The sequence below is a fragment of the Salmo salar genome, chromosome ssa04 (assembly GCF_905237065.1).
Source record: "Salmo salar chromosome ssa04, Ssal_v3.1, whole genome shotgun sequence".
Taxonomy (NCBI): domain Eukaryota; kingdom Metazoa; phylum Chordata; class Actinopteri; order Salmoniformes; family Salmonidae; genus Salmo; species Salmo salar.
The window spans coordinates 71,267,289-71,295,194 of record NC_059445.1 but is presented as its reverse complement, the minus strand read 5'-3'; the positions used below and the strand labels follow the sequence as shown (position 1 = coordinate 71,295,194).

The following is a 27,906-nucleotide window of genomic DNA, read 5'->3' as shown; positions in this document are numbered from 1 at the left end:
ACAAGTTAGTTTTGTTTATACTGTTTGGTATACAACATTCTCATGTACAATCATAATAAAAGCTCTGCTCTTAATGTTCAGCGATGGGCCAGGCTCAGCCCAAGAAATCTTGTGTTTGTATAAAGCAAGAAAGAGGATACTGCCGCCTTTTTTTTAATCCTGGGCCCGTATTCACAAAGTGTCTCAGACTAAGAGTTGATATAGGATCAGCCAGCCAGCCCCTCTTTCAATGTAATCTTCATAATAACTTAAAAAAAGGGAAAAGCTGATCCTAGATCAGCACTCCTACTCAGGGATGCTTTATGAATCCAGACCCACACATAGGACCAGCTGTCTGTCATTTTAAAAGTCATAAGATATATTTGATACTGTTTTTTAAATAAAACTTTCCGTTACATTATAAAATGATACACAAATGCTGTAAAATAATTCTGAACTTCTGTTTCTAGACCTTGCGATAGCATTTGGTTGTAGGGTTTGGTTCCCTCAAATATGAGAGCAATTCACACCTTTCTAACCATATTCGTATTCAATAGGGCACACCACAACAACCTGTAGCAAAAGAATTTGCAACACAAATGACTTTATGGGACAGGTTCAGGTAGTCCCTCCCATTTCGGTCTGTTTTCTTCCATTTATTTTCTAGTGAATACAACCCAGGGTAACAGTAGAAATGTGAAAGCTCTTGCTACATTTAGGGGAACTCACGACAAAGCATGTCGAGACAGTGAATTATGGCTTGTGCAGTATAAAAAAAAGGCATGTCTTTGGTCAGGGAAATATGACAAATTGGACATTTTTGGCAGGTGGAAACATGACAGTGGTGGCTTTGATAGATATATAGAGCACTAGTGTTGCCCTCCATACCCTGGATGTCTGTAGCAGTCCTCAAACAAATCATTCATTCAAAAGGACTTCAGTAGCCCCTTGTGTAAGAGTAGAGTCATTGCTTTGAGACTGACAGCCATTTTAGCAGCCAAGCATTGGCCTTTTGTGTCAATGTGGTTTCCAAAGAACAATACTGAACACAGGAATAACACCAGTCTTTGGTCCCAAAGGGTACATTTTTTAACCATGTGCTCCATTTGAATAAAATGTTCTAACCTCCTTGGGTGATGGCCATGTCCAAGTAACTCGCTTCCATTGTCTTCAGCAACTTGACAGGAGTCTGATTGTATTTGCATTATGTTTTTTTTCAGATTGTAATTGCTTTCATCATGATCTCCAACAATAGCGGTAGGCAACTAGATTCAACCTTGGGATGATTTTTGCCAGAACATAATTCTAATAAAAAGAGTATTTGAAAATAATCCTTTCCTACTTTGATTACATTGAGACACAATCACATTTTTTTAAATGGAATTCTTGGGAACAGATTTCCTAAATTTAACTTTTTTTGCTGAATTCCTGGTGATTTGGCTTTTTTGACCAAAAACTAAAATCCCTCTAAAAACTCAACTTTGGGGAGAAAAATAAAATCACTTGAGGGCCGGTTTTGGGCCCACAGGCCACCTGTTGGCAACCCCTGTCCTACACAAGCATGTATGTTACCTGGTGGTGCCAGACCACACACACACACATCACTCTCCTGTGTCCGGCTTAATGTCAAGCATGGCGTGAATCTCCTCTGCGCTGTATCCCAGAAGGCCGTTCAGGTCGCAGACAAAGCGGTAGACATATCGCTTGCCAGACGTCTTGTGGATTATGTTCTTGTCGTAGTAGTAGCGCAGGCCGCGGCTCAGCTTCTCATAGTTCATCTTGGGCTTGTTCTTCCTCTGGCCCCAGCGCCTAGCCACCTGGAGGGGAGGAGTGAGGACGGAAGGTGGGAGACGGTCAAATTATCTTGATCCACCTCATCCCCAATCTCCTATGGCAAGATCAAGCAAACACTTTTAACTTTGTCTATTCCATTAGGTGTTGTCAATGTGAATTAGTAGCTGGATATAGAATAAAGTGATGATCAAATCAAGTGTTGCTTGACACTTCCCTGGTTGCCTAAGCAGAAGGGATGTTCTCACCTCATCGGGATTGGTCAATTTGAATTCCCAGCCATCTCCCGTCCAGCTGATGACCGACTGACAGGAAGTGTCGGTCAGAAGCTCCAACAGAAATTGCCACAGCTGGATCGGACCACTTCCTGTGGAAGCACAACCAAGGAACCTTACAGTTTATTACTTGTTTGTTTCTTTGAGATTCAATTAAATACCATGGTCACCTTTTTCTACCAGGTAGTCAGCAATTGTTATGCATTCTTGGGTTACATAAACACACACCTGTGTATCCCGCAAGAGCCGCCGCCAGTATGACAGACTTGTCTTTGGTCGGGCCCATTCGTGCCTTCACATAGTCTTTGAAGGTGCCTTTGGCCGGGTGGCCACGCAGCGTGGCCGGATAGTCGTCAGAGTCAAAGCTGTTGTAGGAGGGCACGCGCTGCAGGCTGCAGAAGTGGGAGTGGCTGCCCCAGGACTGGGTGAGACTCTCACAAGCCTCTAGGCTCTCCACACTCTCAAAGGATTCTTGGCCCCCAATTTTACCTGGGATGAAAGAGTGGAACACCACGGCCATGTTCAGTTGGTGGAAAACATTTTGAAAGTGAAGCATGGAGGCACTACCTGAACCAATTATTTTTTTTAAATATTCTGCTGCAAAATATTTGCTACCGTGTGCAATACTGAACCACCAGGTATTTATAATGAGGATCATAAAACTGAATATGTTCATTTGCATCACAGTGAAGAATATCCATTCACACAATGTCCTTAATGATCTCCTTGCTAAATCTGAATCTACCAGGCTAAAATGTCATACATTCAATGTCCGAGAGAATATTACATATAGCACACAAACATTCTCCCATGATGTCTTCTATAGCATTTAAGTTGGAGGAGAATGTGGTTGAATTGGTAGAAAATGGTGTTTGCAACATCAGGGTCGTGGGTTGATTTCCACTGAGGTCAATAAAATAAAATGTATGCATGCATGTATAACTTTCGTAAAACTGACCATCCTACCGATCCTCGACTCTTACCTCCCTCACTAGCTTTAAGCACCAGCTGTCAGAGCAGCTCACAGATCACTGCACCTGTACATCGCTCATCTGTAAATAGCCCATCCAATCTACCTCATCTCCATACTGTATTTATTTATTTATCTTACTCCTTTGCACCCCAGTATCTCTACTTGCACATTCATCTTCTGCACATTCTACCATTCCAGTGTTTAATTGCTATATTGTAATTCACCACCATGGCCTGTTATATATATATATATATATATATATATTTGTTTATTCCATGTGTAACTCTGTTGTATGTGTCGAACTGCTTTGCTTTATCTTGGTCAGGTCGCAGTTGCAAATGAGAACTTGTTTTCAACTAGCCTACCTGGTTAAATAAAAATAAAAATGTATGTACGCACGTAAATATCTTTGGACAAAAGCATCTGCCAAATGGCATATGTTAATATATTACTTGACTGTGGTCTTACCTCGAATGACATGCCCCATGCACATGTTGTCATGGGAGACCACTTCCTGTTTGATTGTGAGGTAGTCCCCCTGCTTAGGACCCAATGGGCCAATAGAATCTCCGTTCTCAATCTTGATTGACAGCAGGTCCTCACAGGTGGTTGGTAGAAGTGTCTGATAGGACTCTGTGATGAAGCCTGGCTCTGAGGTGTCCGATGGAAGGATGCACTGGGCACGTTCAGTACCATAGTCTATGGAGAAGAATTGGGGGGAGAAACATCATCTCTCTCTCCCAAAAAAGGGAGTAATGATATTTCTCGCCATTATAAAATGGACAGTATGATTTGGACAATAGTTGTGTCTCTTGTGTTTTGGGCAGAGGCAGAGAAGCTATACTCACTGGCAAAGTAGTCATAAGTGAACCGAGACTCCTGGAATGTGGACATCAAGCCATTGACGGGGAAATTCCTCACATCTTTACCAAGAAAGACATGTTAGTTATGATGGTACCCTTTCCCCCCCCCATCTCTGCTTTAACACAAAAAAATTATATATATATATATATATATACACACCAACTAAACAATGCCACAGTAAAATATCAATGTTTGTGGGATCGAATGCTAACACGTTTTATACAATAGGTTGATGTCCGTTAAACTATTTTGCGCTGATGATAGCCGTAGTCTCTCGATAGCCTAGCAATTATGCTAATATAGCTGGCAATTGTTAATATAGACAAAGTAGGCAATAAATGTTGCTGCTGCCGTGGTAGCTAAACGTCAGCTACTAGTGAGTTAAATCACTGCAACACTTAAGAGCTGCAGTCAGTTTCAGAATGGGTGGCATGAAATAAGTTAGTCCTAAATATTTATAAAACTAAACGAATTGTATTTGGGACAAATATTATAATGAATAATGTGGAAATTGAGTAAGTTGAGGAGACTAAACTGCTTGCAGTAACCCTAGATTGTAAACTGTCATGTCAAAACATGTTGATGCAACAGTAGCTAGGAGTCTGTCCATAATAAAGCGCTGCTCTACCTTAACACTATCAACAAGGAAGGTCCTACAGGCCCTAGTTTTATCACACCTGGGCTACTGTCCAGTTGTGTGGTCAGGTGCCAGGAAAATTTGAATTGGCTCAGAACAGGGCAGCACGGCTGGCCCTTAAATATACACAAAGAGATCATGAATAATATGCATGTCAATCTCTCATGGCTCAAAGTAGAGAGATTGGCTTCATCACTACTTGTTTTTGTAAGAAGTATTGACATGCTGAATGCACCAAGCTGTCCGTTTAAAACCCATGTATATCCCACAAGACATGTCACCAGAGGTCTCTTCACAATCCCGAAGTCCAGAACAGACTATAGAGGCGCAGAGTACCACATCAGGTAACTGATGCAAGCAGTAGAATCATATTTATAAAAGAAACTGATAAAAATACACCTTATGGAACAGCGGGGACTGTGAAGACACAGGCACACACATACACATGACAAGACACAGATTTTGTATTGTAGACATGCAGTAATAGAGTAGTGGCCTGAGGGAACACAATGTGTTGTGAAAAGTGTACTGAAATGTAATGTTTTTTCAATTTTATTTCACCAGGTAGGCCAGTTGAGAACAAGTTCTCATTTACAACTGTGACTTGGCCAAGATAAACCAAAGCAGTGCGACAAAAACAGCAGAGCTCCACATGGGATAAACAAACAAAGTCAACACAATAGAAAAAAAATGTATATACAGTGTGTGCAAATGTAGTAAGATTAGGGAGGTAAGACAATAATAGGCCATAGTGGCGAAATAATTACAGTTAAGCATTAACACTGGAGTGATAGATGTGCAGATGATGATGTGCAAGTAGAGATACTGGGGTGCAAAATAGCAAAAACAAATAACATTGGGATGAGGTAGTTGGGTGGGCTATTTACAGATTGGCTGTGGAAACGGGTACAGTGATCGGTAAGCTGCTCTGACAGCTGATGCTTAAAGTTAGACTGGGAGATATGAATCTCCAGCTTCAGAGATTTTTGCAAATTGTTCCAGTCATTGGCAGCAGAGAACTGGAAGCAAAGGCGGCCAAAGGAAGGGTCGGCTTTGGGGGTGACCTGTGAAATATACCTGCTATAGCGCATGCTACGGGTGGGTGTTGCTATGGTGACCAGGGAGCTGAGATAAGGCGGGGCTTTACCTAGCATAGACATAGATGACCTGGAGCCAGTGGGTTTGGCGACGAATATGTAGTGAGGGCCAGCCAACGAGAGCATACAGGTCGCAGTGGTGGGTAGTATATGGGGCTTTGGTGACAAAACAGATGGCACTGTGATAGACTGCATCCAATTTGTTGAGTAGAGTGTTGGAGGCTATTTTGTAAATGACGTCGCCGAAGTCGAGGATCGGTGGGATAGTCAGTTTTACGAGGGTATGTTTGGCAGCATGAGTGAAGGAGGATTTGTTGCAAAATAGGAAGCCAATTCTAGAATTAATTTTGGATTGGAGATGCTTAATGTGAGTCTGGAAGGAGAGTTTACAGTCTAACCAGACACCTAGGTATTTGTAGTTGTCCACATATTCTCTGTGAGAACCGTCCAGAGTAGTGATGCTAGTCGGGCGCGTGCGGGCAGCGAGCGGTTGAAGAGCATGCATTTAGTTTCTTGCATTTAAGAGCAGTTGGAGGCTACGGAAGGAGTGTTGTATGGCATTGAAGCTTGTCTGGAGGTTTGATAAGTGTCCAAAGAAGGGCCAGATGTACACAGAATTGTGTCGTCTGCATAGAGGTGGATCAGAGAATCACCAGCAGCAAGAGCAACATCATTGATATATACAGAGAAAAGAGTCGGCCTGAGAGTTGAACCCTGTGGCACACCCATAGAGACTGCCAGAGTGCTGGTCATCAGGCCCTCCGATTTGACACACTGAACTCTATCAGAGAAGTAGTTGGTGAACCAGGCGAGGCAGTCATTTGAGAAACCAAGGCTATTGAGTCTGCCGATACGAATGCGGTGATTGACAAGAGTCGAAAGCCTTGGCCAGATCGATGAAGACGGCTGCACAGTACTGTCTTTTATCGATGGCGGTTATGATATCGTTTAGGACCTTCAGCGTGGCTGAGGTGCACCCATGACCAGCTCGGAAACCAGATTGCATAGCGGAGAAGGTACGGTGGGATTTGAAATGTTTGGTGATCTGTTTGTTAACTTGGCTTTCGAAGACTTTAGAAAGGCAGGGCAAGATAGATATAGGTCTGTAACAGTTTGGATCTAGAGTGTCTCCCCCTTTGAAGAGGTGGATGACCGTGGCAGCTTTCCAATTTGTAGGGATCTCCAACAATACGAAAGAGGTTGAACAGGCTAGTAATAGGGGTTGCAACAATTGCGGCGGATAATTTTAGAACGAGGGTGCAGATTGTCTAGCCCAGCTGATTTGTAGGGGGTCAAGATTTTGCAGCTCTTTCAGAACATCAGCTATTTAGGTGAAGGAGCAGTGGGGTGGGGGCTTGGGCAAGTTCCTGCGGGGGGGTGCAGAGCTGTTGGCCGGGGTAGGGGTGGCCAGGTGGAAAGCATGGCCAGCCGTAGAAAAATGCTTATTGAAATTATCGATTATCTTATCGGTGGTAAGTGTTTCCTAGCCTCAGTGCAGTGGACAGCTGGGAGGAGGTGCTCTTATTCTCCATGGACTTCAGTGTCCCAAAACTTTTTTGAGTTAGTGCTACAGGACGCAAATTTCTGTTTGAAAAAGCTAGCCTTAGCTTTCCTAACTGAATCTATTGGTTCCTGACTTCCCTGAAAAGTTGCATATCGCGGGGGCTATTCGATGCTAATGCAGTACGCCACAGGATGTTTTTGTGCTGGTCAAGGACAGTCAAGTCTGGAGTGAACCAAGGGCTATATCTGTTCTTAGTTCTACATTTTTTGAATGGGGCATGCTTATTTAAGATGGTGAGGATAGCACTTTTAAAGAATAACCAGGCATCCTCTACTGACGGAATGAGGTCAATATCCTTCCAGGATACCCGGGCCAAGTCGATTAGAAAGGCCTGCTCGCTGAAGTTTTTTCGGGAGCGTTTGACAGTGATGAGAGGTGGTCGTTTGACCACGGACGCAGGCAATGAGGAAGTGATGACAGATCTTGGTTGAAGACAGCAGAAGTGTATTTAGAGGGCAGGTTGGTCAGGATGATATCTAGGAGGGTGCCCGTATTTACAGTTGTACCTGGTAGGTTCCTTGATAATTTGTGTGAGATTGAGGGCATCTAGCTTAGATTGTAGGAAGGCCGGGGTGTTAAGCATATCCCAGTTTAGGTCACCTGACAGTACAAACTCTGAAGATAAGTGGGGGACAATTCATTCACAGCTGGGGGCTGAGGGGGGTCTATAACAAGCGGCAACAGTGAGAGACTTATTTCTGGAAAGGTGGATTTTTAAAAGTAGAAGCTCGAATTGTTTGGGCACAGACCTGGATAGCATGACAGAACTCTGCAAACTAACTCCACCCCCTTTGGCAGTTCTATCTTGGTGGAAAATGTACTTGGGGATGGAAATTTCAGAATTTTTGGTGGCCTTCCTAAGCCAGGATTCAGACACGGCTAGGACATCAGGGTTGGCGGAGTGTGCTAAAGCAGTGACTAAAACAAACTTAGGGAGGAGGCTTCTGATGTTAACATGCATGATGGTATGGTAGGATGTGAGTACAGTGGAGGTAAACCTAGGTGTTGAGTGACGATGAGAGGTTTCATCTCTGGCGGCACCAGTTAAGCCAGGTGAGGTCTCCGCATGTGTGTGGGGTGGGACAAAAGAGCCATCTAAGGCATGTTGGCAGGACTGAGGGCTCTACAGTGAAATAAAACAATAAGAACTAGCCGAGACAGCAGTAGACAAGGCATATTGACAGAGAGGCATAAAGCAATCACAGGTGTTGATCGGGAGAGCTAAGACAACAATGGGTAAATGGCGATGAATGTCATCTAATATCTTTAAATTGTATTTAACCACCCTAATGTTGCTGGACCCCAGGAAGTGTAGCTGCTGCCCAGGCCGCTGCCACTCTAACCTGGTGGTCCCAGCGCGCACGACCCAAGTGGAGTTCCAGGTCTCCGGCAGCCTCTGGAACTGCCGGTCTGCGGCCAACAAGGCTGAGTTCATCTCAGCCTATGCTACCCTCCAGTCCCTAGACTTCCTGGCGCTGACGGAAACATGGATCACCACAGATAACACTGCTACTCCTACTGCTCTCTCCTCGTCTGACTACGTGTTCTCGCATACCCCTAGAGCATCGAGCCAGCGGGGTGGTGGCACTGGAATCCTCATCTCTCCCAAGTGGACATTCTCTCTTTCTCCCCTGACCCATCTGTCCATCTCCTCATTTGAATTCCATGCTGTCACAGTTACCAGCCCTTTCAAGCTTAACATCCTTATCATTTATAGCCCTCCAGGTTCCCTTGGAGAGTTCATCAATGAGCTTGACGCCTTGATAAGTTCCTTTCCTGAGGATGGCTCACCTCTCACAGTTCTGGGTGACTTTAACCTCCCCACGTCTACCTTCGACTCATTCCTCTCTGCCTCCTTCTTTCCACTCCTCTCCTCTTTCGACCTCACCCTCTCACCCTCCCCCCCTACTCACAAGGCAGGCAATACGCTTGACCTCATCTTTACTAGATGCTGTTCTTCCACTAATCTCATTGCAACTCCCCTCCAAGTCTCCGACCACTACCTTGTATCCTTTTCCCTCTCGCTCTCATCCAACACTTCTCACTCTCCCCCTACTCGGATGGTATTGCGCCGTCCCAACCTTCGCTCTCTCTCTCCCGCTACTCTCTCCTCTTCCATCCTATCATCTCTTCCCTCTGCTCAAACCTTCTCCAACCTATCTCCTGATTCTGCCTCCTCAACCCTCCTCTCCTCCCTCTCTGCATCCTTTGATGTCCCCTATCCTCCAGGCCGGCTCGGTCCTCCCCTCCTGCTCCGTGGCTCGACGACTCACTGCGAGCTCACAGAACAGGGCTCCGGGCAGCCGAGCGGAAATGGAGGAAAACTCGCCTCCCTGCGGACCTGGCATCCTTTCACTCCCTCCTCTCTACATTTTCCTCTTCTGTCTCTGCTGCTAAAGCCACTTTCTACCACTCTAAACTCCAAGCATCTGCCTCTAACCCTAGGAAGCTCTTTGCTACCTTCTCCTCCCTCCTGAATCCTCCTCCCCCTCCCCCCCCCCTCCTCCCTCTCTGCGGATGACTTCGTCAACCATTTTGAAAAGAAGGTTGACGACATCCGATCCTCGTTTGCTAAGTCAAACGACACCGCTGGTCCTGCTCACACTGCCCTACCCTGTGCTTTGACCTCTTTCTCCCCTCTCTCTCCAGATGAAATCTCGCGTCTTGTGACGGCCGGCCGCCCAACAACCTGCCCACTTGACCCTATCCCCTCCTCTCTTCTCCAGACCATTTCCGGAGACCTTCTCCCCTACCTCACCTCGCTCATCAACGCATCCTTGACCGCTGGCTACGTCCCTTCCGTCTTCAAGAGAGCGAGAGATGCACCCCTTCTGAAAAAAACCTACACTCGATCCCTCCGATGTCAACAACTACAGACCAGTATCCCTTCTTTCCTTTCTCTCCAAAACTCTTGAACGCGCCGTCCTTGGCCAGCTCTCTTGCTATCTCTCTCAGAATGACCTTCTTGATCCTAATCAGTCAGGTTTCAAGACTGGGCATTCAACTGAGACTGCTCTTCTCTGTGTCACGGAGGCTCTCCGCACTGCTAAAGCTAACTCTCTCTCCTCTGCTCTCATCCTTCTAGACCTATCTGCTGCCTTTGATACCGTGAACCATCAGATCCTCCTCTCCACCCTCTCCGAGCTGGGCATCTCCGGCGCCGCCCACGCTTGGATTGCGTCCTACCTGACAGGTCGCTCCTACCAGGTGGCGTGGCGAGAATCTGTCTCCGCACCACGTGCTCTCACCACTGGTGTCCCCCAGGGCTCTGTTCTTGGCCCACTCCTATTCTCGCTATACACCAAGTCACTTGGCTCTGTCATATCCTCACATGGTCTCTCATATCATTGCTATGCAGATGACACACAATTAATCTTCTCCTTTCCCCCTTCTGACAACCAGGTGGCGAATCGCATCTCTGCATGTCTGGCAGACATATCAGTGTGGATGACGGATCACCACCTCAAGCTGAACCTCGGCAAGACGGAGCTGCTCTTCCTCCCGGGGAAGGACTGCCCGTTCCATGATCTCGCCATCACGGTTGACAACTCCCTTGTGTCCTCCTCCCAGAGTGCTAAGAGCCTTGGCGTGACCCTGGACAACACCCTGTCGTTCTCCACCAACATCAAGGCGGTGACCCGATCCTGTAGGTTCATGCTCTACAACATTCGCAGAGTACGACCCTGCCTCACACAGGAAGCGGCGCAGGTCCTAATCCAGGCACTTGTCATCTCCCGTCCGGATTATTGCAACTCGCTGTTGGCTGGGCTCCCTGCCTGTGCCATTAAACCCCTACAACTCATCCAGAACGCCGCAGCCCGTCTGGTGTTCAACCTTCCCAAGTTCTCTCACGTCACCCCGCTCCTCCGCTCTCTCCACTGGCTTCCAGTCGAAGCTCGCATCCGCTACAAGACCATGGTGCTTGCCTACGGAGCTGTGAGGGGAACGGCACCTCCGTACCTTCAGGCTCTGATCAGGCCCTACACCCAAACAAGGGCACTCCGTTCATCCACCTCTGGCCTGCTCGCCTCCCTACCTCTGAGGAAGCACAGTTCCCGCTCAGCCCAGTCAAAACTGTTCGCTGCTCTGGCACCCCAATGGTGGAACAAGCTCCCTCACGACGCCAGGACAGCGGAGTCAATCACCACCTTCCAGAGACACCTGAAACCCCACCTCTTCAAGGAATACCTGGGATAGGATAAAGTAATCCTTCTAACCCCCCCTTAAAAGATTTAGATGCACTATTGTAAAGTGGTTGTTCCACTGGATATTATAAGGTGAATGCACCAATTTGTAAGTCGCTCTGGATAAGAGCGTCTGCTAAATGACTTAAATGTAAATGTAAATGTGATATTTATTTATAACAACATTTCAACCCTTATGTCTTCATTAGGCATGGAGCAGCAGTGTGCGGTGTGGAGCAGCAGTGAGGTGTTTTCCATGAGTTTGCTCCAGCACCTGCGGAAAGTACCTGGATGTGCATATGTTATTCAGCTTTTGACCCTTAATAAATAATAATGGTGCCCATAACCTTACTGGATGTTGCTGGGTTAGCAGTGATGCTAATAACTCTAGCAATGATGCTAATAGCCTTACTAGAAGTTGCTGGGTTAGCAATGAAGCGAATAGCCTTAATGGACGTTGTTGGCCTAACATTGATACTAAAAGCCACAGGCTACTACTGTACAGCTACTACTGTATGCTGCTGGCCTAGCAATGATGCTAATAGCCTAACTAAATGTTGCTGGCCTAGCAATGCTATGAATAGCCATAGGCTACTGCATGTTGCTGGCCTAGTAATGATGCTAATAGAAATGTAAAAAGCCATCTGTTGCTATCCTAGCGATGACATAGGTGCTACCTACCTCTCTGCATCATCTCCAGGTGTTCCCACAGGATGTCCCCCACAAAGTCAGGCGCCAGGTCCAAGAAGCACTCCTTCCCCAGGGCACAGAGGCTTACCCCGGCCATACGGAAGCGGTGCAGGTCCACGCTCTTCAGGCTGAACTCATTCACTGTCCACAGCAGCCACTGGCCCACCTGGCTCTCTGACCAGTGCCTGGGGTCTGGACACAGAGGAGGAAGGGGTGTAACATCAAAAACTTCCTTAGTGTGATCCCTGTGTATTCACTAACTATCTGGATCATATGTCGCTGTGTATGCAGATACGTTGATTACTTAACAGTTACCCTCTACAGTGTTGGATCAATACAGTATTTCTGCCAAGGGCCAAAACAGAGCAAGAGGCTGGGACAGTGACAAAATAAAATAAAAGCATTTTGCTATTATTAATGATAAATTGTGCATCATTCATGACAATGCATCATCTGTGGAGCAATAGTGTACATCCAGCTTAAAACTTGAAATAACACATTTTTTGTACAAAATACCACAAAACACTGACAGCAACGGTTTGACACTGGGAGCAGGTCAACCATAATCTGAAATCCGCATAAGTGAAACAGTGCCAGCACATGTTTTTGTTGGAGAAACAGGCATCCAGCATTGTGGAAAAAACTATTCGCAGTACATACCTGGTTAAATAAAGGTGAAATTAAAAAAAAATTTAAAAAACTCTGCTGTTCTAGAGCGCGTGCAATGATGTCTGAGGGGGAAAAAACTGTTTTGTTTGAACTAACTTTGTTGCTGTAACATCCTAAAACGCATGTAGCCGTTTCACAAATAGGGATTCCGGCTTTAAGTCAAAAATAAAATGTATTCTCAAAACTGTTTGAGGAGCATTATATACACACTTGTGTATAGTGTGGTGTTTAGCAGATGTTATAACCCTCTCGCACCGAATCCCAATCCTTAGAGTTTTTGGCAGATAAAGTTAACTCCCTGCACCAAAATTCCTCAGCAACTGCCGAGACTCATAGGCGCTTATTAACAGACACCCCCTAGACGGAGTGACTCACTGTCTATCCACGCCACACACGTTTGTTTACTCTTAACAGGCTGCTCCTCCAACTCTCCCACAAGGTCACATGGTCTCATGCCTGCTCTGAAGGGAGTGAATGGGTTGTCATGTCGAGGTATATTGCAAGTTGGTTTAACAACCAACCAGTGGTGGAAAAAGTACCCAACTGTCCTACTTGAGTAAAAGTAAAGATAACTTAATAGAAAATGACTCAAGTAAACGTGAAAGTCACCCAGTAAAATACTACTTGAGTAAAGGTCTTGGTTTTAAATATACTGAAGTATCAAAAGTAAATGTAATTGCTAAAATATACTTAAGTATCAAGAGTAAAAGTACAAATAATGTTTCCTTACATTAAGCAAAGCATACAGACAAATTTTCTAATTCATTTTAAATCCAATCCAACATGCAGACATCCTTTACAAATGAAGCATGCGTTTAGTGAGTCCACCAGAGCAGAGGCAGTATGGATGTTCTCTTGATAAGTTTGTGAATTACAATGTTCCTGTCCTGCTAAGCATTCAAAATGTAACGAGTACTTTTGGGTGTCAGGGAAAATGTGTGGAATAAAAAGTAGATCCTTTTCTTTAGGAATGTAGTGTAGTAAAAGTAGTCAAATAAATAGTAAAGTACAGACCACAAAAAAACAACTTAAGTAAAAATACTTTCAAGTACTACTTAAGTACTTTACACCACTGCAACCAACTTGGCTTTGACAGACAGCTGCCACCGGCATGTTGTAAACACTTGAGGCAGCACATTCCTGCTGGGTCAAAAAATTTGCCTCAGAAAAAGAAATATGGCAGGTATTGCTCTGTTTCATCAAAAACTTGGATTGACCCGGTGTGTGTGTGTGTGTGTGTGTGTGTGTGTGTGTGTGTGTGTGTGTGTGTGTAAAATGTGCAAAACATTTCAGAAATTTATAAAATTGACACAATTCATATACAGTGAGGGAAACAAGTATTTGATCCCCTGCTGATTTTGTACGTTTGCCCACTGACAAAGAAATGATCAGTCTATAATTTTAATGGTAGGTTTATTTGAACAGTGCGAGACAGATTAACAAAAAAATCCAGAAAAACGCATGTCAAAAATGTTATAAATTGATTTGCATTTTAATGAGGGAAATAAGTATTTGACCCCTCCGCAAAACATGACTTAGTACTTGTTGGCAATCAGAGGTCAGACGTTTCTTGTAGTTGGCCACCAGGTTTGCACACATCTCAGGAGGGATTTTGTCCCAGTCCTCTTTGCAGATCTTCTCCAAGTCATTAAGGTTTCGAGGCTGACGTTTGGCAACTCGAACCTTCAGCTCCCTCCACAGATGTTCTATGGGATTAAGTTCTGGAGACTGGCTAGGCCACTCCAGGACCTTAATGTGCTTCTTGAGCTACTCCTTTGTTGCCTTGGCCGTGTGTTTTGGGTCATTGTCATGCTGGAATACCCATCCACGACCCATTTTCAATGCCCTGGCTGAGGGAAGGAGGTTCTCACCCAAGATTTGACGGTACATGGCCCCGTCCATCATCCCTTTGATGCGGTGAAGTTGTCCTGTCCACTTAGCAGAAAAACACCCCCAAAGCATAATGTTTCCAACTCCATGTTTGACGGTGGGGATGGTGTTCTTGGGGTCATAGGCAGCATTCTTCCTCCTCCATACACGGCGAGTTGAGGCCAAAGAGCTCCATTTTGGTCTCATCTAACCACAACACTTTTACCCAGTTGTCCTCTGAATCATTCAGATGTTCATTGGCAAACTTCAGACGGGCATGTATATGTGCTTTCTTGAGCAGGGGGACCTTGCGGGCGCTGCAGGATTTCAGTCCTTCACAGCGTAGTGTGTTACCAATTGTTTTCTTGATGACTAGGGTCCCAGCTGCCTTGAGATCATTGACAAGATCCTCCCGTGTAGTTCTGGGCTGATTCCTCACCATTCTCATGATCATTGCAACTCCACGAGGTGAGATCTTGCATGGAGCCCCAGGCCGAGGGAGATTGACAGTTCTTTTGCGTTTCTTCCATTTGCGAATAATCGCGCCAACTGTTGTCACCTTCTCACCAAACTGCTTGGCGATGGTCTTGTAGGCCATTCCAGCCTTGTGTAGGTCTACAATCTTGTCCCTGACATCCATGGAGAGCTCTTTGGTCTTGGTCATGGTGGAGAGTTTGGAATCTGATTGATTGCTTCTGTGGATAGGTGTCTTTTATACAGGTAACAAGCTGAGATTAGGAGCACTCCCTTTAAGAGTGTGCTCCTAATCTCAGCTCGTTACCTGTATAAAAGACACCTGGGAGCCAGAAATCTTTCTGATTGAGAGGGGGTCAAATACTTATTTCCCTCATTAAAATGCAAATCAATTTATAACATTTTTGACGTGTTTTTCTTGACTTTTTTGTTGTTATTCTATCTCGCACTGTTCAAATAAACCTACCATTAAAATTATAGACTGATCATTTCTTTGTCAGTGGGCAAACGTACAAAATCAGCAGGGGATCAAACACTTTTTTCCCTCACTGTACAGTCCCTTCAGAAAGTATTCAGACCCCTCAACTTTCCACATTTCGATAAGTTAAATCAATTTTAGAATAAGGTTTTTTTAATTATTCAAAAACTTAATCTACACAGAATACCCCATAATGACAAAGAAAACACATTTAGAAATGTCTGCAAATTGATAAAAAAAAAAAAAATTAAACAGAAATACCTTATTTACATTGGTATTCCTTTGCTATGAGATTTCAAATTGAGCACAAGTGCATCCTGTTTCCATTGATCATCCTTGAGATGTTTCAACAACTTGGAGTCCACCTTGGGTAAATTAAATTGGTTGGACATGATTTGGAACCACACACACCGATCTATACAAAGTCCCACAGTTGACAGTGCATGTCAGAGCAAAAACAAAGCCATGAGGAATTGTCTGTAGAGCTCCGAAACAGGATTGTGTCGTGGCACAGATCTGAGGAAGGGTACCAAAAAATGTCTGCAGCATTGAAGGTGCCCAAGAACACAGGGGTCTCCATAATTCTTAAATGGAAGAAGTTTGGAACCACCAAGACTCTTCCTAGAGCTGGCCGCCCAGCCAAACTGAGCAATCGGGGGAGAAGGGCCTTGGTCAGGGAGGTGACCAAGAACCCGATGGTCACTCAGAGTTCCTCTGTGGGGATGGGAGAACCTTCCAGAAGGAGAACCATCTCTGCAGCGCTCCACAAATCAGGCCTTTATGGTAGTGGCCAGATGAAAGCCACTCCTCAGTAAAAGGCACGACAGCCCACTTGGAGTTTGCCAAAATGCACCTAAAGACTCGCAGACCATGAGAAACAAGATTCTCTGGTCTGATGAAACCAAGATTGAACTATCTCCTGAATGCCAAGCGTCATGTCTGGAGGAAACCTGATACCATCCCTACGGTGAAGCATGGTGGCAGCGTCATGCGTTGGGGATGTTTATCAGCGGCAGGGACTGGGAGACTAGTCAGGATCGAGGCAAAGATGAACGGATCAAGGAGAGATCTTTGATGAAAACCTGCTCCAAAGCGCCCAGAACCTCAGACTAGGGAAAAGTTTCACCATCCAACAGGACAACGACCCTAAGCACATAGCCAAGACAATGCAGGAGTGATCAAACATCTCTGGAGAGACTTGAAAATAGCTGTGCAGCGACACTCCCCATCCAACCTGACAGAGCTTGAGGATCTGCAAAGAATGGGAGAAACTCCCCAAATACAGGTGTGCCGAGCTTGTAGTGTCATACCCAAGAAGACTCGATACTATAATCGCTGCCAAAGTACTGAGTAAAGGGCCTGAATACTTATGTAAATGTGATGTTTCCGTTTTTTTATTTGTAATAAAATAGCAAACATTTATAAACCTGTTCTTACTTTGGCATTATGGAGTATTGTGTGTAGATTGATGAGGAAAAAAACAATATAATCAACTTTAGAATAAAGCTGAAACGTAACAAAATGTGGATAAAGTTAAGGGGTCTGAATACTTTCCAAAAGCACTGTACTTCATGTACAGACATCTGTTCTACACAATTAATTTCTATCTGGGCCCATATTCATAAAGCGTCTCAGAATAGCAGTGATTTTAGATGCAAACTGATCCTAGATCAGCAAACTAACTCAGATGCTTTTTGAATTTGGGCCCTGAACATTTAACTTTGTAGTGCTCTCCTAAACAGGGACCTGTTTTTTTGGGTGCCACAGGCAGTGTGTTTCTGAATGCTGTGCAGGGGGGGTGGACTTACCTCTGGGCATGCCCAATCTCTGTTGCTCCTTGGTGAAGCCACTAAACGTGGCCCTCAGGGCCTGTGACATCATCTCCCTGCTCCCCGGGGTGAGCAGGGGCACGTCACTGAAGTCCACATCTGCCAATACAAACAAAAAAGACAAATCAGCCCCACACAGCCTCAATGCTAGTACCCTGGTCACCAATCTGACACTATACTGTAAACTGGGTTCCAGGCAACATTAGTAGTAGAGTAGACAATAACAAAACATTGTTAAATGAATGCATTGACGGTTCTACTTGTTTAGTATGTCACAACGTCCCGAGTATGTCCTCTCCAGCGACTCATCGTGGCCCAAACACAGTGGTTTATACCACAAACAGTGTGAAAAGGGGCCTTGCCCTGATGCTTGAGAGCACCACTGTGCCTGTCCCTGTCCCCGAAACCAGAGAGACAGAAGCACCATCTTGGATATATTTAATGTTGAGGTAATATGTACATGTAGGTAAAGTGACTATGCATAGATAATAAACAGAGAGGCAAGCAGGAATCAGGAGGATAGCGTTATGGTCAGATTAGCCAAATGGAGGGTGAGGAGAGCTTTGTACGCATCAGTGTGTGAAGTAAAGTTTTTTTATACTCTGGTTGCACATGTAACATGCTGGTAGAAATGAGGTAAAACTGATTTAAGTTGCCCTGCATTCAAGTCCCCAGCCACTAGGAGCGCCGCCTCTGGATGAGCGTTTTCTTGTTTGCTTATGGCCTTATATAGCTCGTTGAGTGTGGTCTTAGTGCCAACATCGGTTTGTGCTGGTAAATAGACAGCTACGAAAAATATAGATAAACTCTTGGTAAATAGTGTGGCCTACAGCTTATCACGAGATAATATACCTCAGGCAAGCAAAACCTAGAGTCCCTTAATTAGATTTAGTGCACCAGCTGTTATTGTCAAATAGACACAGACCGCCACTCCTTGTCTTACCAGAGGCAGCTGTTCTATCTTGCCGATGCACGGAAAACCCACCCAGCTGTAGGTTATCCATATCGTCGTTCAGCCACGACTCTGAAATATAAGATATTACAGTTTTTAATGTCCCGTTGGGAGTCTTGATTGGAGCTCATCCAGTTTATTATCCAATGATTGCACGTTGGCTAATAGGACTGATGGTAGAGCCGGATTACTCACTCGCCATCAGATCCTTACAAGACACCCCGACCTACTTCCGCGATATCTCTGTCTCTTCTTCATGCAAATGACGGGGATTTGGACCTTGTCCGGTGTCTGAAGTAAATCCTTTCCGTCCGAAAAAAAAAAAAAAAAAGGATTTTCATCCAGTACGAGGTGAGTAATCACTGTCCTGATATCCAGAAGCTATTTTCGGTCATAAGAGACGGTGGCAGAAATACCACATACAAAATAAGTGACAAATAATGCGAAAAACACAATAGCACAACTGGTTAAACGGCAGCCATCCCCTCCGGTGACATTGAAACTAATGTCAGTAGATAGAAATGCACCAGAGACCCTCCTTAAAACCAGTCAGACTGATGAGTGTCAGTCTCACTGGCTATGGCCAGTCTATCTAGAGTCATCAAGCGAAAACATGAACATAATTAACAGTTTCCATTTTGAACATACCAGGGGTCAGGGGGGGTGAAATCTGCATTCTGTGGCTTGCCAACAGAAGAGCACATGGTTGGTTCCTGATGGGCTAGGGTTGAGGAGAGAAGAATTACACTGAGAACTTGTTTTTTCCCCTCAGTATCAAGTTTGTGAGCAGGTTGATTTGTTTCATCGTACTCTCAGCACACTTTATTGTCCTGCCTGATACAGAAAATCCCAATCATCGCACATACTGCTAAAACACCCACCATCCAATTCAGTCCCTCCCTTAACTTCCTGTTCTAAAACATGATTAAAAAAAAATGTAAAAAGGGCAGCCATCAAAGCCAGACATGTCACTGGCAAACACTCCAGTCTAGCCTACGATATTCTTTCAGAGAGTTGTGGAAATTTCCTGGAATCTGTGGCAAGGAGAGACAGGGAATGGGAACCACATGTTGGATATCCTGCTATGATGTCTCTGGGATAGTCTGGCCGCCCGTCTGCCAACAGCGACACAGGAAGTCACAAGGGCCCAAGTGGGAATCTCAAGTCATGGTGTACAACACAGTCCTGGTCAGAGTTGTTGGGACATTACCACTGCCTGCACTAGCCCGGAAATCATTAACAATGACCTAATAAGCAGATAGTTTCAATTGCCAAAAAGTTGCTAACTTCATTTAGTTGGTGTGTATTTTTCGTTTTGAATGCTACCAGAGATGGTGACTGCTAAAAACATGTAGGTTCATATTGGGGCCGGGACGATACCAGTATAGAGATACTAGTTAGTATCGTGGCAAGGACACAAAACAAGAAGCAGATTTAACTTCTTTAGAAAAACAGCCTTCATGTTGGAAACAAACTTCATATTGTCATCCAGAGTCACATTTATTTACCAAGCTATATTTACCAAGCACACAATATTTTACATACAGGTTATTAAAAGGACCAAAGAGTTAGGTCTGCTTCATGTTTTCTTTTTTGCCCCAAATTGTATTTATTTTTTTATTGACAAAATAATTGGGATACTGGCATTGTCACAGCCCTAGTTTAAAGAAGTTTCTCATTACTGACACATTCAAACATGCTGTTAATTTGAATTGCAAACTAGCCTAAAGCTTGTGACTTTTGTTCTCTTTGTATGTGTCAACGAAGTTGGGCGATATCACCAGTTTTAGATTATTTAGCCGAGAAACATCATAAATTCTGTTTAAAAATACTGATGTCTGTTTGGATACTGAAGAAGACAGAGTCAAACAGATTTTGAGTCAGGGGCATCAATCAATATAGGCAATGTATTACATTTTGATTAAACCTTTCATATAATAACATTACTTGGGGTGAAAATCTAGTTTCTAAAGATAGCCACCATTTCCTCAGGACGTTCTGGGGGAAAAAAACTCAAATGAAACAGATCCAAAAGAGCATGAATAAGTGGTTAGGGAGATGGAGGAGAAAAAAATGAAAAAAAACACTGAATTAGTTTGACCCCCTCTATGACATTGCTGGATTTCTTGGACCACCAAGCCTGACTCACGCGTGTGTCATGTGCTGGGAGAGGGAAACAAGAACACACCCTCACACAATATATGGGCTGAGCAATGATCTCCCATTGTGAGTATTGCTTGAGGTGACACCCTCAACCACACACAGTCATGTTACCCCAGTGGTCTGGTTAAAATATCACACAGAACCATTATGCCAGTTACCAGTCAGCTTGGGTTTCTGTGATCATTCTAAACCCTAATCATTCTCTGGCATGGCTGTCATTCAGAGCTGATAATATATCTCAGATTAGGAGTGTGGCTACATCCCAAATGGTACCCTATACATTGCAAAGAACCCATAGGGCTTCAGTCAAAAGAAGTGCACTTTATAGAGATTTGGATGCCAATTTGGGACGCACCCTGTGTTTTATGACTAAGCGTTACAAGGCGGGATGAGGCAGTCCAGTCAATCCACTGGCATGCCAAGAGAGCTAAACTGTTTGGATAGAGCACACCAAGGCCAGGGTGTAAGAGGGCCAAGCAAGAGGGAATGGAATGCAGCCCCCCCTCTTCCACGCATGACACGTGAATGACTCACCTAGCCACCCTTGCCGGACAATGCCTCTACCTCCTCTCCTGGAACTCCACATCAAAGTGTGACTAGTTTTTTTTATTTTCTATAAAAAAATTTAATCAAGTCACTTTATCAGTATAATTAACTAGGTCACATGACGAAGTCCTAAAAATATCAAAATAATAAAAAATAAAAAAAACATTGCCGGCCCGCCCGAACCTTTTGACTCTGGCATTCATTACGATACCCAAAGCTGTAGAGGCATGGCCATTTCATATTTAACTGCCACCTTTCACAGTATAACAGACGACTTGCGTGTTCTTACCACAAGAGGAGTTACGCGGCTGTCCTAGAATTGCTATACAAGCACTACGGACAGCCCCGTGAAGTAAACAATACATGGAATGCACGTAGGAAAGCCTAAAAACAACTTAAAATAGCTCACTTCAACTCAAATTATCTTGCAATAATATCACTCAAGATCTGTGTTTGACTTTGAATTAAACATTGTTTCCAAATCATGTAAAAATGTATCTGATCATTTATCCATATGTACATTGGATGGTGCCCTCATTGATCGTGTCCCCGCTTATAAATATCCGGTTATTTGGATTGACTAAAAGCTCTCTTTCAAAAAGCATGTTGAGTTACTTAAGAAAATTAAAATTAGGGCCGATACCAGTATCATGGCAAAGAAACGAAGCAGATTTAACTTCCTTAGGAAAACAGCCCTAATGTTGGAAACAAACATTATGTTGTCATCCAAAGTCACATTTATTTATTTTCCAAGATAGAGTAAATCATATTTTACATACAGCAGGTTTTTAAAAGGTGTTTTAATTTTTTGCCATGGAAAAAAATTATATTGCGATACTGGTATTTTTATTTACTTAACTAGGCAAGTCAGTTAAGAACAAATTCTTATTTACAATGACGGCCTACCGGGGAACAGTGGGTTAGGGGGGGCAGGACGACATTTTAACCTTGTCAGCTCGGGGATTCGATCCAGCAACCTTTCGGTTACTGGCCCAACGCTCTAACCACTAGGCTACCTGCAGTGACTCCGAGCCCTAATTAAGATGGGCTTATTTTACAGGAATAAGTCATACCTTTCATTAAATAGCAGAAGAAAAAAATATTCAGTCGACATTCATAAGCGTTGTACAGATGTAGTATCTTAATTTGAGCCAGTTTGCTACAGCAGGAAAATAATCTTGCAGCAATAGGAAACGTGAATTATAATTAATGGACATTTTTTGTAGGGGTTGATACATTTTTCATTAGTTCAAATCAAGTCTAACATTTTAAAGTGGAAATAAAAATGTAGAATCCTTTTTAAAGCTTGAATAAAATACAAGTTTGGATTTCCTGCACAAAATCTCAGCAACAAAAGTGATCAAATTAAGATCCTACATCTGTAAACTATGGCAATATTATCTATATGAATGCAGCTGCCACTGTTTTCAAAAGAAGGCTGGTTCTCTTAAGTCTCGTAGATCGATGCACTGCATTATTTTTGTCTATAAAGCCCTCCTGCATAAACTTCCGCTGTAACTTAATTGTTTACTTACAGATGTACAAGATTCCAGACCCAGTCTCAGGGATGGCTAACTTAGTAGATCCCTTCGATCTGCACTGCGTTAGGTAAATCTGCTTTTAGTTTTTCTGTACCTTACTTGTGGAATGATAAAGGCTCTCTAAAGTTGAATTAACTGGTGCCTCTAGGGCAATTCAAAAGGCTGATTAAGGAACCTTTTGGTGAAGAATGTGTTTGTTTTTCTGTGATTTTCTTTTCATGCATTGGTGTATGTTGATTAGTATAGAGCAGGGGTCACCAACCTTTTTGAAACAGAGCTACTTCATGGGTACTGAGTCATACGAAGGGCTACCAGTTTGATACGCTCTTCTGAAATAACAAATTTGCTCAGTTTGCCTTTAGTTATACGTTATTAATAATGATTAATGATACTCATCTATGTGAAGACACTGATCACGATAATAGTTTCTCACAATAATTATCAACAATGACAATAAGGTGGGAAACAGATATCAATATTCAGCACTTTAATCTCAGTAATTGTTAAATTTTCAGATGACCACTTACATCACTACATTTCATAGGAAAAATTTCACATTTTCACTAGCCACTGACAAACCCTTTTATCAAATCATGAACTATGTTGCACTGTTTCAAAAAGTTATCAATTATGTAATGTTAGAAAAATCTACTTATTTTTAAATAAATCTTGTCACATTTTGAACTAATGACCAAATCTGCTGCATTTTTTAACACTTAAATTGAACACAATTCTTCAATATTTTAATTCAACTTCGCCATGGCACTGCCATGTTGCCACTGACAACATCTGGTATCTGTTAGTGGGAAGACTGGCATTGCATGCTGTTCACCAGTGTATTGTAATCTGGTGTGTAACTTGACACTGCAATTGTGAGTGAGTCTTTCAGATGTGCATCAGTGAGGCGTGTTCTGTGTTTGTTCTTGATGAAGTTCATGTCAGAAAACGCTGATTCACAGAGATTGGTTCAACCAAACAGGCTAGCAACCTTCATAGCTGCTGTGCATACTCCACTGTACTTCTCTGTGTCAACAAGGCACCAAAAGTTTGGTGCAGCCTGGTAGGCTTAGAGGTGGAGGTCATTTTGCAATGTTACGATTTCAATCTCCACCTGTCCAGCATCCAAGTTGAACGTGGCACTTAGTTGCTCAGCAAAGAATGTTGTGTCCACATTCATGAAAGGATTGGAAATGAAGGACACACATGGCTCAAGCTGATGAAGGTCACAAAACCTCTTCTCAAACTCTTGCCCAAGTCTGTTTATGACTTCACAGTACTTTTCTGCAACTTTGTCAAATGTCTCAGATGTAGAAGCATTGTCTTTCAGCACCGACTGCACAGAGGGAAAGTGCAGCACCTTTTTTTCTGTAAATTCAGAGAAAATGTTCATCTTGGCTTTGAATGCATTTAAAGCACTTATCAGATCAACAACAGTCTTACCTTTGCCTTGCAGCTTGCAGTTCAAGTCGTTTAGTTTCCCAGTAACGTCCGTCAAAAATGAAAGGTCAAGTGTCCACTCTGTGTCCTCTAGCAGTGAGACGTCTTCGCCTTTGGACTGCTTGAACTCTGATTTCACCCAAAAGTGACAAAAAACGAAGTAAAACTCGTCCTCTGCTGAGCCATCGGATTTCTGTGTGTAGCAGCAGGTCACCATATTCAGCTGACATCTCCTCCAATAGCACCTTGAAAATCCTGTGCTGTTTTGCTTTGGAGTGGATGTTGTTTATGATTTTTTCAACGGGAGTCATCACGTGCTCAAAGCCGATCACTTTTGCACATAACGCCTGCTGGTGAATGATGCAGTGGTAATGCAGACATTTTGGGAAGTCTGGGTCACTTTTACAGTGAGCGATGAAACCTGAATGTCGGCCGATCAAGCTGGTAGTCACCGCTACCAGCTTTTCCAATGGTACCTTTTTCTGCACGAAAAACTCCTTCACCGTATTATAAATATCAACTCCCCTCGTAGTTGTCTTTAAGGGCAGTAGTGCCAGGAGTTCTTCTCTTGTGGAGAAATCTTCAAACACCATCCGGATAAAAACTAACAGCTGCGCTATACTGCTGCTATCCACGGACTCGTCGCACTGGATGCTAAACCAGCTGCACTTCGCCAGAAACTGCATTCAGCTACCATCTTCGCTGCGCCCGCTAGCTTACTCTCCACGAGCACTGTTTTTTTCGAGCGCACAATACTGACCTTTGAACTAGAGTAGGTCAGAGTTCACCTAAACTCATGTATAATGAAGATAGTCATTTTTAAATATATATAAATGCAAGTGTGATTAAAAAGAATAGCAACAGAATACAATTACATTTCAGAGCGGCTCACTAGTGAGTTGTGCTATTTTTAGACCAGGCCTGCGGGCGACAATATACTCTATACCCCTGGTATAGAGTATATTGATGTGTATACAGTGATCATCTGAAAGAGACTTTGGTCTCAGCATGAACCCCTTATTTAAACAAATGTAACATTCTAATCATTTTTGCATTTTGATTCAGGGGCATCCTGCCCAAAAAAGTATCTAAAAGGTAAACACGGCCTCCACAGGTGTGGCCCCTATCCACAGTAGCTGGCTTTATTTTGATAGCTAATGTTTCAGTCATCATGTACCTGGCTGATCGGCTTACTTCAAGCAAAGACATTCTCCAGAAGTCTAGTGATCACAGGCAGTGATCAGATGGGGACACAGATTCCCATCAGTGACTAGTGTACATATCCTAAGTGAGACATCTCCAGGACCAGAGAGGTAACGTGTGTCACTTCAATGCCAAGTGGTGGAAAAGGCTCTAGATGTCCAACACCTGCCAGAACCTTACCAGCCCGACACGTCTTTGAAAGATGTGACAGACTAAACCCATCACAACAAACGTCATTAGACATTTAGGGCTTATAGACATAACATTCAACCTCTAACTCATTTCTCCCATCTTATTTTATAGTGCTTTTTTACAATACCATTGTCACTGAGCACAAGTGTAATAAAGCAAGTACATGACCAAAGTATCATGGTTGTGTTACTCAGTGTGGGAACTCTCCCCCTTGAGTGAAGAGGCTGGTTGTTGGGAGAGTTGGCAGGATGGTGCAAGCTTTTGCAGACAATGCTGCAACTATCAGCACTTTCACACTCTGCTGATCACATGAACATTGTGTGTGTGTGTGTGTGTGTGTGTGTGCGTGCGGTACTCTGTTTTCACACTTGAATCTTTAATGTGGTTGAAGAATGTGTGAATGTGGTGTTGACTAGCCTAGTTTCCATGACGTTTTCTGTCGTCTGCATTGACAGAGCAACAGTCTTGAGCAAAAATATCTGAGAAGTCATATAGTTTGAATCATATCAATGAAAGTAGAATATGAAAAATAAATATGAAAGGGAGCAAACTACATAATCTGATATTTAAGTGTTGGCAACCTATTGACAACTGAGTCTATGGGTGACAAATAGGGCAACTATGGAAATGTGAGAGATATCATAACACTGATGAGAGAAAACTAACAAGTACATCTAAAAACAGGTAAGAACGTGTAAACTAGTCAGTAACCTTTGCTAAAAAGGGTATCTGAGAAAATAGGCAAGCCAATCCATGTCGATTTTAGCTAGTGAGGGGATTCGATTATCCGACCTGGGTTGCCCCGGTGGAAGGAGTTTATTTCGTCTGAAAAGTGATAGCATTCGTTTTGGAACCGGGCTGCCTCCCGCGCGTGAACAAGGTGAGCTCTGGCCGACGGCAAAGTCGGCTCAAAACAAAAGTGACATAGGTTAAGCACCTGGAGTAATGAGTAGGATTCTGTGTTTTCACATGCAAAAAGTATTGCTTTTGATAAAAACGCTTTATCTGCATTCCCAATGAAAACTAATTTGAACATATATTTTATGGAAAACAGATTTCTGAACGATGCACCATGATGCCTTGTTGACAACCTGACCGAACAGCGCAGATTATACTGTTCGATTTGAGGTCACTGTCACAGGGATAGACCGGTGCACCGATTAATCTTAATCGAACGCTGCCAGTAATTAATGGATTTTCTTTCTCTCACAATGTTGTGCACAATTACTGATACGCGCCTAAATCATCACTTATGTGCATAGCTAAAATAAAATGTTGCGTTATAAAAAAAATATATATATGCATGTATGATAAAGTCGTATTCTCCATTTACTTAGGCTAAATGGAATAAAAGCTATCAAATGAAACGGCATTTTGATGCTACACATTTTTATGGCACTCAACATAAATAGTCTGCAATAGGGTTAATATTGGTGGTTGTCTGACTGTGTAAACTCAAAGTATGCCTAGATGTCATATCAGTAATACAAATAAATAGACAAAGCTACTTACAATCGAATTTTTCGGACTTCATCAAAGTTAACGCTGGTTTGATATCAAGAACGACCGTCATCTCGGCAGCTTCTTCACAACGTTGATCCAATTATCAGTCCCAGCCGCTGCCGATTGATGAGTTATTCAATTGATTGATTTGTAGGCTATTCGAGCTCTGGGCGAATCTTGATTGCGATCCCTTTATTGTCAACTTCGAATGGTATTATTCCCCATAATTTTTCTAGACATAAAAGTGTGTAATAAGTCCGTCCCTCTGAAACGACGTGTACGCCACTGAAAGCTACAACAAACACCCCTAATGATTTTGTTGTACGCTCTTCGCTGAAAGAGGCAGGGTTTGACACATGACGCGTATTAGAGGCGAGGCCACAAACTCTACAGATGCCAGTCAGATTACTAATCATAAACAGAGCAATTTTAGGTAAATAAAACCGTTAAATGATTTACAACGAGTGTGAGTCCATGCCAAGGTGAGTCATGCACCAATAACTATACGTGTTCTACAAATAACATTACATTAAATCCCTTCTCAAGCTTGAAAAAGAACGATACATTAGTTCAACTTCATAGTAGTTGGTTTGGTTTATGACTGATTGATAACATGGAATAGATGGAATATCCCAGGGTGAAAACTTCTATGTGGATTCCATAGCCTGAGTGAATGCAGACAGATGATCTAATAATTGATGTATTCTGGGAGTCAGTCAAATTCAACTTGTCCATCATCAGGTCAAGGAATGAGGCACGTGTGTAGAAAATGTTGCACTGTGTCGTTATAGTTTGTTTTTTGCTGTTAATGGCATCCTTCTATGAGTAGATTGAATGTGCCCCTAAGCGCTGATATTGGGTCAGTTTTGCATTTTCCCCACTAATGGTTAAGTAATAGGATTGGGGGAAAGGAAGCTGGTCCTACATCTGCACCTAGGGGAAACTTCACTCTGAAGCCTGATTGATTGTTCCATATTAATGAGACCCAGTTAGCAT

General features: G+C 43.4%; 1 protein-coding gene across 5 annotated transcripts; it reads right to left on the bottom strand.

The window, feature by feature from the left end:
• On the bottom strand, positions 1 to 27,224 carry LOC106603766 (protein c-ets-1-B). Of its 5 annotated transcripts, none has more exons than XM_014197824.2 (11): positions 26,920 to 27,207; positions 18,974 to 19,046; positions 18,521 to 18,628; positions 18,317 to 18,397; positions 17,353 to 17,472; positions 12,046 to 12,246; positions 3,867 to 3,941; positions 3,487 to 3,717; positions 2,274 to 2,534; positions 2,019 to 2,137; positions 1 to 1,867 (listed from the first exon to the last, which is right to left on the bottom strand). In XM_014197824.2, exons 3-11 carry the CDS (start codon positions 18,525 to 18,527, stop codon positions 1,754 to 1,756), a joined length of 1,209 nt encoding a protein of 402 aa, XP_014053299.1. In that variant the 5' UTR covers positions 18,528 to 18,628; positions 18,974 to 19,046; positions 26,920 to 27,207; the 3' UTR covers positions 1 to 1,753. The 5 variants fall into 5 exon arrangements, with proteins under 5 accessions (XP_014053299.1, XP_014053296.1, XP_045573254.1 ...); XM_014197821.2 differs by having other exon boundaries at positions 1 to 1,796; XM_045717298.1 differs by lacking the exon at positions 18,974 to 19,046 and having other exon boundaries at positions 1 to 1,796; positions 26,920 to 27,188.
• Positions 27,225 to 27,906: the final 682 nt, after the last annotated feature.